This window comes from Monodelphis domestica, chromosome 5 (assembly GCF_027887165.1).
Source record: "Monodelphis domestica isolate mMonDom1 chromosome 5, mMonDom1.pri, whole genome shotgun sequence".
NCBI classification, from domain to species: Eukaryota; Metazoa; Chordata; class Mammalia; order Didelphimorphia; family Didelphidae; genus Monodelphis; species Monodelphis domestica.
In genome coordinates, this window is record NC_077231.1 from 129,761,633 (window position 1) to 129,777,458 (window position 15,826).

General features: G+C 37.7%; 1 protein-coding gene and 1 pseudogene across 17 annotated transcripts in view; both read right to left on the reverse strand.

The window, feature by feature from the left end:
* Window positions 1–4,418: 4,418 nt before the first annotated feature.
* On the reverse strand, window positions 4,419–5,863 carry LOC100618778 (zinc finger protein 764-like; annotated as a pseudogene).
* The window catches only part of PLCZ1 (phospholipase C zeta 1), a 107,705-nt gene continuing 97,701 nt past the window's right edge, over window positions 5,823–15,826 (reverse strand). For all 17 annotated transcript variants that reach the window (XR_008912195.1, XM_007503591.3, XM_016425888.2 and 14 more), the window contains one exon: window positions 5,823–5,951. Coding sequence is in view for 1 of the 17 variants with exons in the window: in XM_056799305.1 (XP_056655283.1) it covers window positions 5,863–5,951 (89 nt within the window). In the remaining 16 variants the exon portion in view is untranslated. The remainder of the gene's footprint in view (window positions 5,952–15,826) is intronic.

Genomic DNA, 15,826 nt, shown 5'->3' on the forward strand with positions numbered 1-15,826 from the left:
CAGCAAATTAAAAGGTATGAAATAACCTTGTTAAACAACAAAAATATCAATTTAAAATGCTGTACACCCCAACTCTATTGAAATCGCTGGACTCCTGGGTCCTCAAATTTCCTGCTTTTCCCCTTTCTCCCACTTTTTGCCAAAGGGTAAAGGCTCCTGGGGGGAAATGGGACACTGAGAGGTGAGTGTATTAGGGAAAAGGGGAGCAGGATACCTGGGTCTCTTATTGTTTGGTCATTCAGTCATGTTCAATTCTACATGACCCATGGACTTTGTACAAGTGGTTTTCTATTTTTTTCCCCAGTATGACCCCATTTTATAGATGAAGAATTGAAGCAAATAGGCATTAAGCTTTGCTCAGTCACACAGGTCGTGTCTGAGTCCACATGAATTCAGATTTATTAGCCCCTGTGCTTCCTAGCTGCCCCATACTTGGGCTTAGGGAAAGAGGAAGAGAACAGGTTTGAGGAAGAGAAAAATATGGCCTCTTATTGTGCTACAGCCAAGAACATCCCAGATTTCATATCTTGACAAAATGAGTCAGGGATGGGAGTGGGAGTGTGGAGGGGGGATGCGGTTTGGTTCCCTGGGGTCCAGTGAAAGTCACCCCTGGAAAGAACTTGGCACAGGTCCATGCTAACAAGTGTTATTAGGCCCCTACTGTGTTTAAGGCACTGGGAGCACAAAGACTAAACAATGGTCTTTGCCCTCGATGTGCTTATATTCTATGGGAGGGATAGTGTAGATAGAATGTGCAAAGAAATCAGTATCTGCTTGATAATTCAAGTAGGAAGAAAATACTAAAAATTGGTTAAGAAAGTCTTTGTGGAGATGTCTGAGGGGATCCTAAGAGTTCCAGGTAAGAAAGGAGTGCTTTCAGGGACCTGTGGAAGAGGGCGAGGATGCAGGAAATGGAGAAAATAAAAAATAGGTTAGTTCAGCTGGAAGTTGAGTCCATGAAAGATAGTAATGTCTAATATGATTAGGAATACTGGAGCTAGCTTGTGAAGGGATTTAAATAGAGAGCTAAATAATTTACATATTATTTAAGAGGCAGTTGAGAACCACTGAAGGTTCCTAAGTAGAGGAAATGATAACTTTGAGACATTGGGCAAATGATTTCCTCTCTCTGGGGCCCAAGTTTCATCATCTATAAAATGAAGGGGGGGGGGCAAGACCTCTGAGATTCTTTTCAGCTCTAAATCTATAATCTTATGAGATGATCAGATTTGAGATTTTGGAAGATTACATAGAATGGATTGGAAAGGAGGGGAACTGGAAGCAGGGGGCCTATTTAAGAGGCTGTTGCAATAATGTAGGTGAGAAGTGATGAGGGTGAAGGACCAGATAATAACCATGTTTCCAATAGTGCTTAAAGGTTTACAGAACACTTAAAAGTGTTTTGCCACAACATTGCAAATGAGTTGTGCTGTGCTATCCATTTTCTATGAGGGCACAAGGATGAGAGTAGTTTCTTGCCCATGAACACTTGTAAAACTAAATGTCAGAAACAGGATTCAAATCTGTTATCACTTCTCTCAGAGAAATTGAGGGCTAGAGTGAGGAATGTGAAATGTAGGTCTCTAGAAGAGAAGGAAGCCCCTTTGGCACTTGCTCACTACACCCTGTTGGGAAAGGATTGTTCGTGAAGCGTATTCTTTGTGACCGTGGTGGGAACCACACAAGGTTTGCTTGTTGCTGCTGTACTAAATAGAAGCCCCTGAGCCGTTCATTGTTCTTGCTGCTTTTCCAGCCTGGATGCCTAGATTGGTTATTGTCCTTCCTACTCAGAGAATCCAAAATGACTTCACTGGTAATGTTTTGTGACTCCTGCATAAATTAGATTTAAATGAGGCAGAATTGCACAAAGTCATCAGGCTCACCCTCTCTTCCAGTCATTCAAGACCGGAAGCAAGACAAAGGAAAGATGACTGGTGATGGCTTGGGATGAAGTGGATGACCTATACTTCTTTGATGTCTAACCAAGCTCTGAGCACTCCACAACCTTCGTGGTTACTGGAATAAATTGTTCTCACCCACCCCTTTTGATGAGGGAAAGTCTTTACTTACTTAGTTTGGACACTTTCCTAACTCATAGATCGGTTTGGGAAGCCTGTTGGTTACCCTCAGCCTAGTTTAGCCCAGCTGCTGAGATGACTTAACAGGGTGTGGCCACTGTGCAAATTACAGCTTCTTGTGCTATAGGTGAGAGCTGGGTGTGGGGTGGACATCAAAGTTGGATAAGCAGCCCTGAAGGGGCACCAGTCTTCCCTAAACAGCCTATATTTCCTATGAGGATGCCTAGAAGCTCAAAAGGAAAGGGAAAGGCTAGAAGGTTGTTTCTGAAGTGACTAGCATCTCAATTCTTCCTTTCTTACCACAGGGACTAAGAGTAAAAATGAGAACCCCCCCAAGTGGAGAAGGCCTGGGAATAGAGAGACTTTCAAAGGTCAGAGGACATACAATGTCCCAAAAGTCATAGTTCTGTTTTAAACTATTAAAATTTACAGCAATGTTTCCAGCTTTCCAATATAATTAACCCTCAAACAGAATATGAACTTGGCTAGGATGCAGAGATTAAAGATGATTTAATTGAAACATTGATAGCTTTAAATTTCATTAAGACTTTTGGGGTCACCCTATCTGTGTGGTTTCAGAAATTAACCAGGAGCATTTTTTCTGCCCTTAGACATTCAAGTGGTTGCATTATTTATGGAAAGGATTTTGTCTAGAGCTTCCACTTCTTTGTTCAGGAAGCACCTGAGAATCTATATAGATGAGAAAACCTGACTTGGGAAGAACTTCCTACAGAGCTCACATCTAATCACCTACCTATAAATCCAAATGGCTGAGAAACAAACCCTAGTAGTAATCTGACTATTGGAGGAGCCTTTCCTAGAATATTAGTAACATACATAAGAGAGCTCACACTGGGGAATGGTCATACTTCTGCCAGTTCTCTGTAACCATAGTCCTGATCAGAAGCTGTATGTGAGTCCTAAGTGGCAAAGGTTCCAAATCAGATCTCCAAGCTGTTTCAGCACAAATTTTCCCATGAGGGAATAATCAATCTAATGACTGTTTCCCTCTAACGAAGTTTCTATTTTTTAAACTCAAGTACCTTCTGTCTTAGAATCCATTCTAAGAAAAGTAGCAAGGACCAGGCAATTGGGTTATTGCCCAATATAGGAAATTGCCCAGGGTCACACAGTCACACAGCTAGGAAGCATCTAAGGTCAGATTTGAACTCAGGACCTACAAATTCCATGTCTGGCTCCCTATCCACTGTGCCATCTAGCTATGTGTTTTTAAAGTGGTTCCAGAAATTTATGTATGAACAATGACTGTCATTGCCAGTTGTCTGCATGCTTTAAGTTGTACTGGAAATCTTTGTTGAATTTGATGGATAAGGCTCTTATCATTCCATAGTCCAGTGCAATGGCCCCTAAGCAAAACCTTTCTCAGAATCACATGCTTCAAAGCGAGTGTCATGAAACATTTCTGTCTATGTAAAAGAGAAGCTGTCTATTCCTTGCTCAGAAGAATCTAATCCTGAAGGTTCAATTGAATCCTAACAGTTGTGGGATGAGGGTTGAAGGCAGAGCTGATGGGAAAGACTCAGACTATATTGCATTAATGTGCTTAACCAATAGTTATAGACTCAACATTGGGAGGCAGAGTCTCAGGATAAAAAGAGCATCACCCCAATGGGCTTCTGGATACAAATGTTTGTGTTCCCGAAGAACGATGATTCATCTGCCAATTAAGCAACCACTCTGAATGCTGGATCTATGTTCCACCATTGAGGTATCTACTGAATTCCTGGTTGGGTCTGAATCTTATGTTGAGGACCTCAAGGGCTGTGAATGAAAGATAGCAAAGAACTGGTTCTTGGGGGATAGGGTAGAGGCTTAAGGAACGATGAGCTGCTTCTCTGTTGCCTAAATTATTTTTGTTTAAAGCGGCTTCAGAAAGTTCAAGTGAACTTTAAAATTCTCAGGGGTTTTCCCAAACCTGAGGCTTCTCCATCTCCCTTTCCAGCTGGATATGATACTATATTAAAGGGGCTGGGAAAATTTTTTCTTGTTTCCATCTCTACCATCAAATTTTATCCTACCATTTTTCTATTCCTGGTGTAATAAGGAGGAAAAGGTGTATATAAAATAGAACTCTGATTGAAGAGGATGGGTGGGGGAGAGAAGTTCAGATTCTCAGCTGACACAGACACAGAGGCAGTTCTTAGGAAAACTACTTTTCTATACTGTACATACAACAAAGGGAGGTCCTGGCCCTATCAACCAGGAGCTACGTATCTATATCTATATCTATATCTATATCTATCTATATCTATCTATCTATCTATCTATCTATCTATCTATCTATATATATGTATATATATATATATATATATATATATATCTGCTGTGGGATAGGGAAGTTTGCTGCTAGAAACCAATATTAGGAAGACCAAAGAGGGGGTCAGCTCAAGACTGAGAATTCAGGGATGTTTAGTAGAGACTTCCGAAGGTGTACCCTTTGGCACAGGTACAGTAGATGGAGATGTAGTTTTGAAGGACAGTAAACTTCAGAAGAGGCAGGTAGGTGGCTCAGTGGATAGAGCACTGGGCCCAGAGGAAGACCAGACAATTGTTGTGTGACCCTGGGCAAATCACAGCCTCTGCTTTGATCCTCTGTAGAAAATGGCAAACCACTCCATTATCTTTGCCAAGAAAACCCCTTGGACACTAGTGGCATACTATTGTCCACAGAGCCATGAAGAGTTGAACATGACTGAACAAACTTAAAGGAAGGGAGAAGATAACCATCCTCACTCATTGGAACCTCAGGGAATTGGTATAGTAACTGTCCATTGTGCAACTCTTGGCTTTCTCATAACATCAGAGGAGACAATAGCAGGTGGTTTTATGTCTGTCCCTGGGTTCTCTCTTTCAAACCCTGGACCATCTTTCTAATCTTTGGCTGTCCTTGGATCTTTGGTTTTCTCCCATCCCATCATAATCCTTAGCTAGTCACCCACACTCCTGGAAGATCTCTGGGTAGTGCTGGAACCCCACTGGGGGATCTAAATCTCCCTGGACAGAGGTAAGTTGCATAGGTAGTACCTCAGCCAACTGGCCTCTCTTGCCCCTGGCACCAGGCCGATGGATCCACTGATATTTCGCTATAGCTGACTTCTGGCTGAATCTTCTCCCACATTCTGGGCAGTGATAGGGCCGCTCCCCACTGTGGGTTTGTCTGTGAGCAACCATTTCTGAACTCTGCCAGAAGGAAGTCCACAATCAGGACAGGGGAATGGCTTTTCACCTGTATGGATACGCTGGTGACGCCTTAGGTCTGAGGCATGGGCAAAGGCATGGCCACAGTCAGCACAGGGAAAGGGTGTCTCACCATTGTGGACCCGATGATGCTGTGACAGGGCTGAACTCTGGCTAAAGCATCGGCCACAGTCAGCACACTGGTAGGGTTTCTCACCAGTGTGAACTCAGAGGTGAGTAGTAAGGGCTGAGCGCTGAGTAAAGGCCCTGCTGCAGTCAGGGCACTGATGAGGCCATTCCCCTCAATAAATGGCTTGATGCTTGCTCAGTGAAGAGGCCTGGATGAAACCTTTGCAGCAGTCAGGACAACAAAAGGGCTTCTCACCAGTATGGGTATAAATGTGCTCCACCAGGGTGGAGTGCCAGGCAAAATGCTTCCCGCATATGGTGCAGCCATGGTGTTTGTTGGTGGGAGAAGCTGGAGGGTTGACACAGAGGCTTCGACATGAGGGAGAGTGGCCCCTATGGGGATCTGAGGGAAGCATTGCTGGCTGTTCCTTGTGTTCCAAGGTCCCATGATTGGGAACTATCCAACATCTTCTAGTCTCTTGATCACAGGTCCTTCCTCAGTTCCAAGCATCTTTCTATTCTCTTTGTTCTTGTTCTTAGATCCTTCTGGGAAAAGAATAATTCAGAATCCAACTTATTTTGCTTATATATAAAAATAAATTTTTACTGCTAAAAAATAAATAAATAAAAATTAAAAATTAAATGCTGTACAATCCTTAACCCTTCCACCTTGCTTCCAGATTTACCAACTTGAGGAGAACCATTACACAGTTGTGAAACAATAGTAGTGTCCATGGCAGAAAAGCCTCAAGATAATCTCTTGGAGACTCCCTTAGACAGTCCAGATCTGGTCTTATTTACTGATGGTTCTTCTTTTATGAGAGATGGGAGGGATGGCATATGCTACACTGGAGCTGCTGTAGTCACAAAATTTGTCACTGAGTGGTCAGTTTCACTGCCCTCTAATATTAGCACTCAAGGTGCAGAACTCATAGCTCTGAAACACGCCTGTATAACTGCCAAGGATAAAAAGGCAACAACTTATATGGATTATAGATATGCTTTTGGCATTTGTCACTCAGTCACGATGCTATGGCTCCAGAGAGGATTTTTAGCCTCAGCTGGAAAATCCATAGCTAATGCAGAAATTATTAATTAAGTTCTTTCTGCTCTCCAGCTGCCCAAAGCCCTAGCTGTAGTTCATTGCTCTGCTCATACAGGTGGCACTGACCCTGTCTCTAAGGGAAATGACTGGGCAGATATTGCTACAAAACTAATGGCCATAGAAGGGCCTGAATTAATTTTAACATTAACAACCACTGATGACTTAAATTTATCACTTTCCTATAATGAAAAGGAAGTGGAAAAATGGAAGCAAAAATTCAAAGCAAAACAGATTAATGGGGTATGGGTGTCATCTGAAGGAAAACCCCTGCTCCCTAGAAGTTTCTAACACCAAATTTGCCAATCTATTCATAAAAATGGTCACTTTGGTACCCAGGTCATCGTGGACTCTGTTAAGAGAGTATGTATAACTCTTTGTGAAATACTCACAGACAAGTACCAAAGTTTAGCTATCATCCTGGCTCCCCATATCCCTGAGAATGACCAAAAAATCAGACCAGGGAATGACACTTTCCTATCAAAATAAAATTTTAGTTCTTTTTCTTTCTTATAGTATAGCAACTTCCTATAATCTTGGCTGCAAACAGGTAAGTGAAATATTACGGCATTCTGTCCTACAGACTTGTGTGATTAGAAATTACTCGAATTGGAACCTAATACAAGGGTCTGTTAGAAATGTATTAAACCCTAATACAAGGGCCTATTATGAATTTATTCTTGCTTACTCAAAAATTTGTATACATAGATTTTCGATAGTTTGATACTGATTTTGAAATCTTCCTTCTTAGAAAAAAAGTTTAATTTTTCTTCCATTATTTTTTTATTTTATTTTTCTTTTGTTCTTTTTTGTTTGTTCTTTTGATAATTTACTCACACACCCTATAACTCAACCATGCATCCTGAGCTGAACTGGATGTTTCTTAACACCCACTTTGGGGGGGATTGTATTTTAATAAAAATTTAAGATTTTAAAATTTTGTTCGAGAAAGATCTTCAAGGAAAGAAGCTTGCTAACTCCTAAATCCAGAGAATGAACTGCTGCAGAAAGATGCCAGAAAACCTACACTACATCAAGAAGATCCAGAATGAACTTTGGGTGTGGTTGATTGAACTGAAGTTGTATTGAACATTTATTTAAATGTATACTCTTATGCCAAAAGGGGACTGCCCCCTAATTATTTTTTCTCAATGTGCCCAGCAAACATTGGTTTTGCTGTCTTCCTCTCTTCTATTTCCCTCTTTTATCTAACTATTGTAGTTTCCTCTTAGAAGGTGAAATTTTGTATGCACCTGCAGTTAGAAAATTTGGAGGTGCAGGATGATTATGTTTAGTGATCAATTGGGGAGACTAGTCTCCCAATCATCATCAGGGGGGATTGTGAATTTTTACTCCACCCTGCTTAGTCTAACAAAACAGGAATGTCTAAACCCCTACTTAAGGATTAAGTGTTTAGAAGGATGGCCTATGACAGACATGTGCTAGCAAATGACAAATCAGAAACAACTGACAGACCCCCTGAGCTGTCCTAAGTCCAGCTTAAGCTACCATTGGAACATGTGAGACTCAGGAAGTGATGTAAAAAATGGTCTATATATTTCATGTCACTTCCTCTCCAGTCTCTTTTCACAGAGGTGGCTCTGGCTCTTTTGGCAGAGAGAGAGGTGGCTGGTGGCAGCGTGCTGGGTGTATTGACATCTTGGTGGGGCTGCAGCTATTGTCCAGGTTTGATGGTGAACATCCTTGATACAATACTGGGAGAAGCTTAGTAGCATAGTTCAGGTGAGGTGTCTTCCCTGAGCTCTCTCGGAGTTTAGGCCAATTCTTTTTTTTCCTTTACCTTCCTAAAAACTCCATCCTCAAAACTCCCCTTGACTCAGGCTAGGCCAGAAAAATCTTATACCTTTATCCTCTCTCTTCTTCTTAATTACTTCCCTCTATATTAATTAAAGTATCATAAAATTCCCAAAATGACTGGAGTATTTTTATTGGGATTTGAATTAATACCTGGTGAACAAAAATATAATATATTAGTCAAAACCCCTAAATTTACCCCTTACATTACTAAGGGTATCACAAAAGTCAATGTAGTTTTAAACTCTATATTCACATGTACATAGAGAATATAACTGTATTATATGTGTAAGTATGTGAATACACACATACTATGTTTTCTCTCCTTTTTAATTTTAAAGTAGCAGTTGATTCCCTTAAAAAAACACATCAACTAAAGCAGAATGGGCTGTCCTATATATGCTGATCTTTTAAAATACTGTTCTACTTTATAGTTAAATTGAATTCAATGGAGCTGTTGTTCATTTTATTTTTTCCTCTCTTCCCCTGCTCCTTCCTACCCCCTTCCAAACACCCATAAACCAGGATCATTTCCCTAGTGTTGATTTTTAGTGGCAAAGTCAAAATGATACTTCATTTTTGGTGCTTTAATCACATCCACCTCCTTCTGGAAGTCTTGTAGTGGTTTTGTCATATATTATCAAGACCAAGTTCATCACCATTCAAAGCACTACTTAGCAAACTTTTTTCCCTACTTTCTTTTTTCCTTTCTTGCATCTGTTCAGAGATAGCTGTCCACTACACTCTTATCAATTGATACCAGATTGTATTCAGTTTAGTATTAACTTAGACACTTAATAACACAACTCCATGGTTGTCATTCTTCAACCAAAGTAGAACACATTTTGTACCAGGATATGTAAAGATTTCCTTGACCATCTTGAAAAAGAAAATAACTAAGTTGATTTTTTTTTAATTTTAAAGATATTTATACATCTAGAGGCATTTATCATACTTTGAAAACCAGGTATATTATATCCTGATATGATAAGAAAAAAAAAGAAAATGCTCAAGAATATAAATTTATGGTAATTTTTCTGAAAATCTATTGTTCAGTCATTTCAGTCATGTCTGACTTTTTCTTACCCCATTCACAGTTTACCTGGCAATGATCCTGGTTGGTTAAACAATTTCCTTCTCCAGTTCACCTTTCAGATGAGGAACTAAGGCAGTAGGTTTAAATACCTTGCCCAGTGTCATACAGTTGGTAAATGTGTGAGACCACATTTGAACTAAGAAAGAAGTCTTCCTGACTTCGATCCCCGCACTCTCTTTACTGCATCACCTAACTGCTCTTTCTAAATATAGATATGCTTAAATAAATATGTGTATATTATATATATATGATTCTATTTGCATTCCATTACACCTCTTATTATTTTAATAAAAATAAATAACATATTCATTGTGGTTTGTATGTTTTATCTCTTTTGAGCTTCACAACAACCTTGTAGGGTAGACTTCACAAGTATTAACTTGATTTTGCAGAAGAGAAAAAATGACTGAGATTAATTGACTCATTTATATCTAGTAAGCAGTCTTGACATAATTGTAATACTTGAAGAGAGTCTGAGCTCCTCTCCTTTTGACCACTGATCAGATCTTTTATTCTCACTCCAACTGATTCTCATTTAATTCTTTAGGGGTCCTAATGGTGATTCAATGGCTTCATATTGAAATTTTTTCTGTGATGCCTTTAGCAGTAAATAATTGCAAATATTCTGAGTCATTTAAAAAATTACCCTGGGGGTTCACAATGCTTTATTAAAAGTATTCATACACACATATACATGCACAAGCACACACAAACACACACACACACACACACACATGCACACAAGTACCATTGCAGTTCCTACTCCATGCTGCTGCTAAAGGAAGTAAGATGCCAAGGAGGAGGTTTTCCTTCTTTTACAATCATATTCCACTATATTTACAAGTGATTCTATTATATTTACCTTTGATTTGTTGATGACTCCACATGACTATTTTTTATTAATGGGTAAAAGAAGGGAAAATTATATTGATCTTCCTGGTAACCAAACTGACATTGGGTGTGTGTGTGTGTGTGTGTTTATATAAACATTTTTTATCATTGACTGGAATAAGGACATGGGTGCAAACTCAACAAATTTGCAGGTGACAAAAAGCTGAAAGAGGTAGTTACATACCAAATGACAGTCAAGCTTCAAAAAGAGCTTTGGGATAAAGCTAATTAGATGAAATTAAATAAGGATAAATGCAGTCCTATGCAGTCTCTTATAAGATTTTAAAAAATCAATTTCATAAGCAAAAAATAGTAGAAACATGGCTAGACAGCATTTTGTCTGAAAAATATTTAGAGGTTTTGGTGGACTGCAAGTTCAATATAAATTAGCAGTGTGATGTGGCAGCCAAAAAAAAGACCTAATATGATTTTAAACCTCATTAAGAAAGCTGTGTCTTGCAGGAATAAAGAGATGAGTTTCCCAATGAACTCTGCCGTCATCAGTCATCGTCTGAAATATTTTATTCAGTTTCTAGGCACCACAGTTGGACCCTGAGAAAACTAAAGAATATCCACTTGAGAGTAGAAGTCATTGTGAAATGTCTTGAGCCCATGTAATGTGAGGATTATTTGAAGCAACTGTGAATATTTAGACAAAAGAAAGTCTTGGGAAATGGAGAAGTATGCAGAGAATGTCAACGATCATCAAGTATACAGAAGGCTGTCTTATGGGACAAGGATTTGACTTGTTCTGTTTGATCCCAAGAGACAAAACAGGGAGTAGTAAATGGAAGTTGTGAGAAAGGAAAATTAAGTTTTAAATAAGGGGAAAAAATGTCCTAACAGCCATACATATATTCTGCCTCAAGAAGTGATGGGTTCTTTGAACATTATTGGTTAAACAAGATATGGCATATAATTGTGATGGAATACTACTCTGCCATAAGAAATGACAAACAGGTTAATTTTGGGAAAACATGGAAAGACCTACTTGAAAATTGTGAAGAGCAAAATGAGCAGATCCAAGAGAACATTATATACAGCAACAGAAATAGTTTGAAGAATGGCTTCTATATATTTAACTCCAGAGAAAGAACTAATAAATAGAAATAAAAAATAATTTCAAATATAATTTTTTGTCAAGTGAAGCCTCCTCTAATGGGGGGAGGGTAGAGAAGGGAAGAAAGAAGTTGACTGGGTATTTGAATATAACAAACAAATAATATTTTTAAGTAATGAGTTGCTACTTCTTGGATGTTTCTATACAGAGGTTGGATAATCATTTAGGTATGTTATTTCTTTCATGTATTGGTTGTATCTAAATATTTCTTTCATGTACTGGTTGTACTAAAATGTATAGTGAAATCCCTTTCAACTCTCAAATTCTGTGATTATGTAAGAGTACTGTGGGGAGTGGGAGATGGCATAAGTTTCAGGGAAGGGGAAATATTTTTTTAATGCAGTGAAATGTAGGAAGTGCTTGAGTCCTTTGACTGAAAATATTGGCCATTAAACAAATTCATACAATGTAAGTGGAATTGTATAAATTAAATATTCTTCCCACATACCAAATAATGACATAGTGGATATTTAGTTCTTCAGGAGGACTTTCAATTCTGAGTAATTCTCCTTCAGGTTACAAAGATTCTACTCTGGGCTATTCTTTTTTATATTTTTTTTATGAATTGAAAATTTTTATTTAACTAATTTAGAATATTTTTCATGGTTATATGATTCATGTCCTTTCCCTCCTCCCCTTCCCCCTCCCCAACAAGCAGTTCCACTGGGTTTTATATGTGTCATTGGTCAAGATCTATTTCCATAATATTAAAATTTACATTAGGGTGATCATTTAAATTCTGCATCCCCAATTATTACCCCATCATCCCATGTGATCAAGCATTTGTTTTTCTTCTCTGTTTCCACAGTTCTTCCTCTAGATGTGGATAGCATTCTTTCTCATGAGTCTCTCAGAATTGTCCTGGATCATTGCATTGCTGCTAGTAGAGAAGCCCATTACGTTCTATTGTGCCACAGTGTATCAGCCTCTGTGTACAATGTTCTCCTGGTTCTGCTCCTTTCACTCTGCATCAATTCCTGGAGGTCATTCCAGTTCACATGGAATTCCTCCAGTTCATTATTCCTTTTAGTACAATAGTATTCCTTTACCAGCATATACCACAATTTGTTCAGCCATTCCCTAATTGAAGAGCATCCCCTCATTTTCCAATTTTTTGCCACCACAAACAGTGTGGCTACGGATATTCTCATACAAGTCTTTTTCCTTATTCTCTCTTTGGAGTACAAACCCAGCCGTGCAATGGCTGGATCAAAGGGCAGACAGTCTTTTAGTGCCCTTTGGACATAGGTCCAAATTGCCTTCCAGAATGGTTGGAAGAATTCACAACACCACCAGCAATGCATTAATGTCCCAATTTTGCCACATCCCCTCTAACATGTATTATTTCCTTTGCTGTCATGTTAGCCAATCTGCTAGGTGTGAGGTGATACCTCAGAGTTGTTTTGATTTGCATTTTTCTGATTATATAAGATTTAGAACATTTTCTCATGTGCTAATTAATAGTTTTGATTTCTTTACCTGAAAATAGCCTCTTCAAGTCCCTTGCCCATTTATCAATTGGAGAATGGCTTAATTTTTTTTGTACAATTGGTTTATCTCTTTATAAATTTGAGGAATTAAACCTTTGTCAGAGGTTTTGTTATGAAGATTGTTTCCCAATTTGTTGCTTCTTTTCTAATTTTGATTGCATTGCTTTTATTTGTACAAAACCTTTTTAATTTAATGTAATCAAAATTATTTATTTTGAATTTTGTAATTTTTTTCTAACTGTTGCTTGGTTTTAAAATCTTTCCTTTCCCAAAGATCTGACAAGTATACTATTCTATGTTCACCAAATTTGCTTAAAGTTTCCTCCTTTATATTCAAGTCATTCACCCATTCAGAGTTTATCTTGGTGTAGGGTGTGAGGTGTTGATCTAGGCCTAATCTCTCCCATACTCTTTTCCAATTTTCCCAGCAGTTTTTGTCAAATAGTGAATTTTTGTCCCCAAAGCCGAGATCTTTGGGTTTCATAGACTGTCTTCCTGAGGTCATTTACCCCAAGTCTATTCCACTGATTCTCCATTCTGTCTCTTATCCAGTACCATATTGTTTTGATGACCACTGCTTTATGGTATAGTTTGAGATCTGGTACTGCTAGGCCACCTTTTTTTTTTCATTATTTCCCTTGATATTCTTGATCTTTTGTTTTTTTTCCCCAAAAAGCTCTGTTATTGTTTTTTCTAATTCAGTAAAAAAGTTTTTTGGTAGTTTGATGGAAAAGGAACTACATATGTAAATTAGTTTGGGGAGGATTGTCATTTCTAGTGTGTTAGCTTGTCCTACCCATAAGCAATTTCTCCAAATATTTTGATCTAGTTTTAATTGTGTGGAGAGTGTTTTGTAGTTTTATTCATATAGTTCCTATGTTTGTCTTGGCAGATAGAATCCTAAGTATTTTATATTGTCTAGGGTTGTTTTAAATGGAATTTCTCTTTCTAATTCTTGCTGCTGGGATGAGTTGGAAGTTTATAGAAATGCTGATGATTTGTGTAGGTTTATTTTGTATACTTCAAATTTGCTAAAGTTGTTGATTATTTCCATTAGATTTTTAGTTGATTCTCCAGAATTCTTTAAGTAGACCATCATATCATCTGCAAAGAGTGATAGCTTGGTCTATTTTAATAACTTCAATATCTTTTCCTTCTCTAATTGCTATTGCTAGTGGTTCTAGTACAATGTTAAATAATAGAGGTGAAGATGGGCATCCTTGTTTCACTCCTGACCTTATTGGGAAGGCTTCTAATTTATCCCCATTGCAGATGATGTTTGCTGAAGGTTTTAGATATATACTGTTTATTATTTTTAGGAACGACCCTTCTATTCCTATGCTTTCTAGTGTTTTCAATAAAAATGAGTGTTATATTTTGTCAAAGGCTTTTTCTGCATCTATTGAGATGTGATTTTTGTTGGTTTGTTTGTTGATATGGTCAATTATGTGAATGTTTTTCCTAATATTGAACCATCCTTGCCTTCCTGGTATAAATCCTACCTGACCATAATGAATAACCCTCATGATCACTTGCTGGAGTCTTTTTGCTAGTGTTCTATTTAAGATTTTTGCATATATGTTCATTAAGCATATTGATCTGTAGTTTTCTTTCTCTGTTTTTGTTCTACCTGGCTCTGGAATCAATATCATATTTGTGTCATAAAAGGAATTTGGTAGAACTCCTTCTTTGTTTATTCTGTCAAATACTTTGTATAATATTGGAATTAGTTGTTCTTTGAATGTTTGATAGAATTTACTTGTGAATCCATCAGGCCCTGAGAATTTTTTCTTAGGGAGTTCTTTGATGGTTTGTTCAATTTCTTTTTTTCTGATAAGGGGTTATTTAAGTATTCTAAGTACTCTGGGCTACTTTTGATTGGTATAATGATAACATTTATTCTATAGTTGTTCTGCCCTTCACCTAAAGCTTCATCAAAATACAGAGTTGATTTGGGGTTGTCAAAATCTGTGTCTTTGTAGTACAAGCTTTTGCAGGCACTTTCCAAACTGGAAAAGCTTTAGGGTATGAACCCAGATATGTATTTCTTTAAAACGAACCTAGCTATGTTCAAAGAAACTCGTTACCAGAAGACTGGCCATCAGGTGGTAATTCTGTTTAACCAAAGAATCTCATAAAGACAAGTTATCACAGAATATAAGGTTTCCGATTTTCTTTGGCAAAGGGAGGATCCACACCAAAAGCATTGGAGGACTTTTTTAAGTATTAAAGGAGTTATTTTGTCATTGTTAAACCAAACTATATTTGGTTATTGGCCTAAGGAAAGATTAAAAGATAAGGAATTAAAGAATTTAATTAAATTAAATTAAAGAAATTAAAAGATTAAAATATAAGGAAAGATAGAAAGATAAAGTCATTTAGGTGTAAGATTCTTTTTTTCCCATTTGAATTAGTTTATTTACTCAGTTCAGAACATTATTCCTTGGTTACAATAATCACATTATTTCCCTCCCTTTCCCGCAGCCAAACCGCAATTTCATTGGCTATTACTTGGGTCCTTGATCAGAACCTATATCCATGTTGTTGATGTTTGCACTACGATGTTCATAGAGTTTACATCACCAATCATATCTCTTTGATCTGTATTTTAAAACCTTAAATTTCTTTTTCTTCTCTAATTGCTACTGCTAGTGTTTCCAGTACAATGTTAAATAATAGAGGTGATAATGGACATCCTTGTTTGACTCCTGATCTTATTGGGAAGCCTTCTAGTTTATCCACATTGCAGATGATGTTTGCTGATGGTTTTATATATATACTGTTTATTATTTTTAGGAAAGACCCATATATTCATATACTTTCTAGTGTTTTGAATAGGAATGGGTGTTGTATTTTTTCTGCATCTATTGAGATAATCATGTGATTTTTGTCAGTTTACATTTTAAT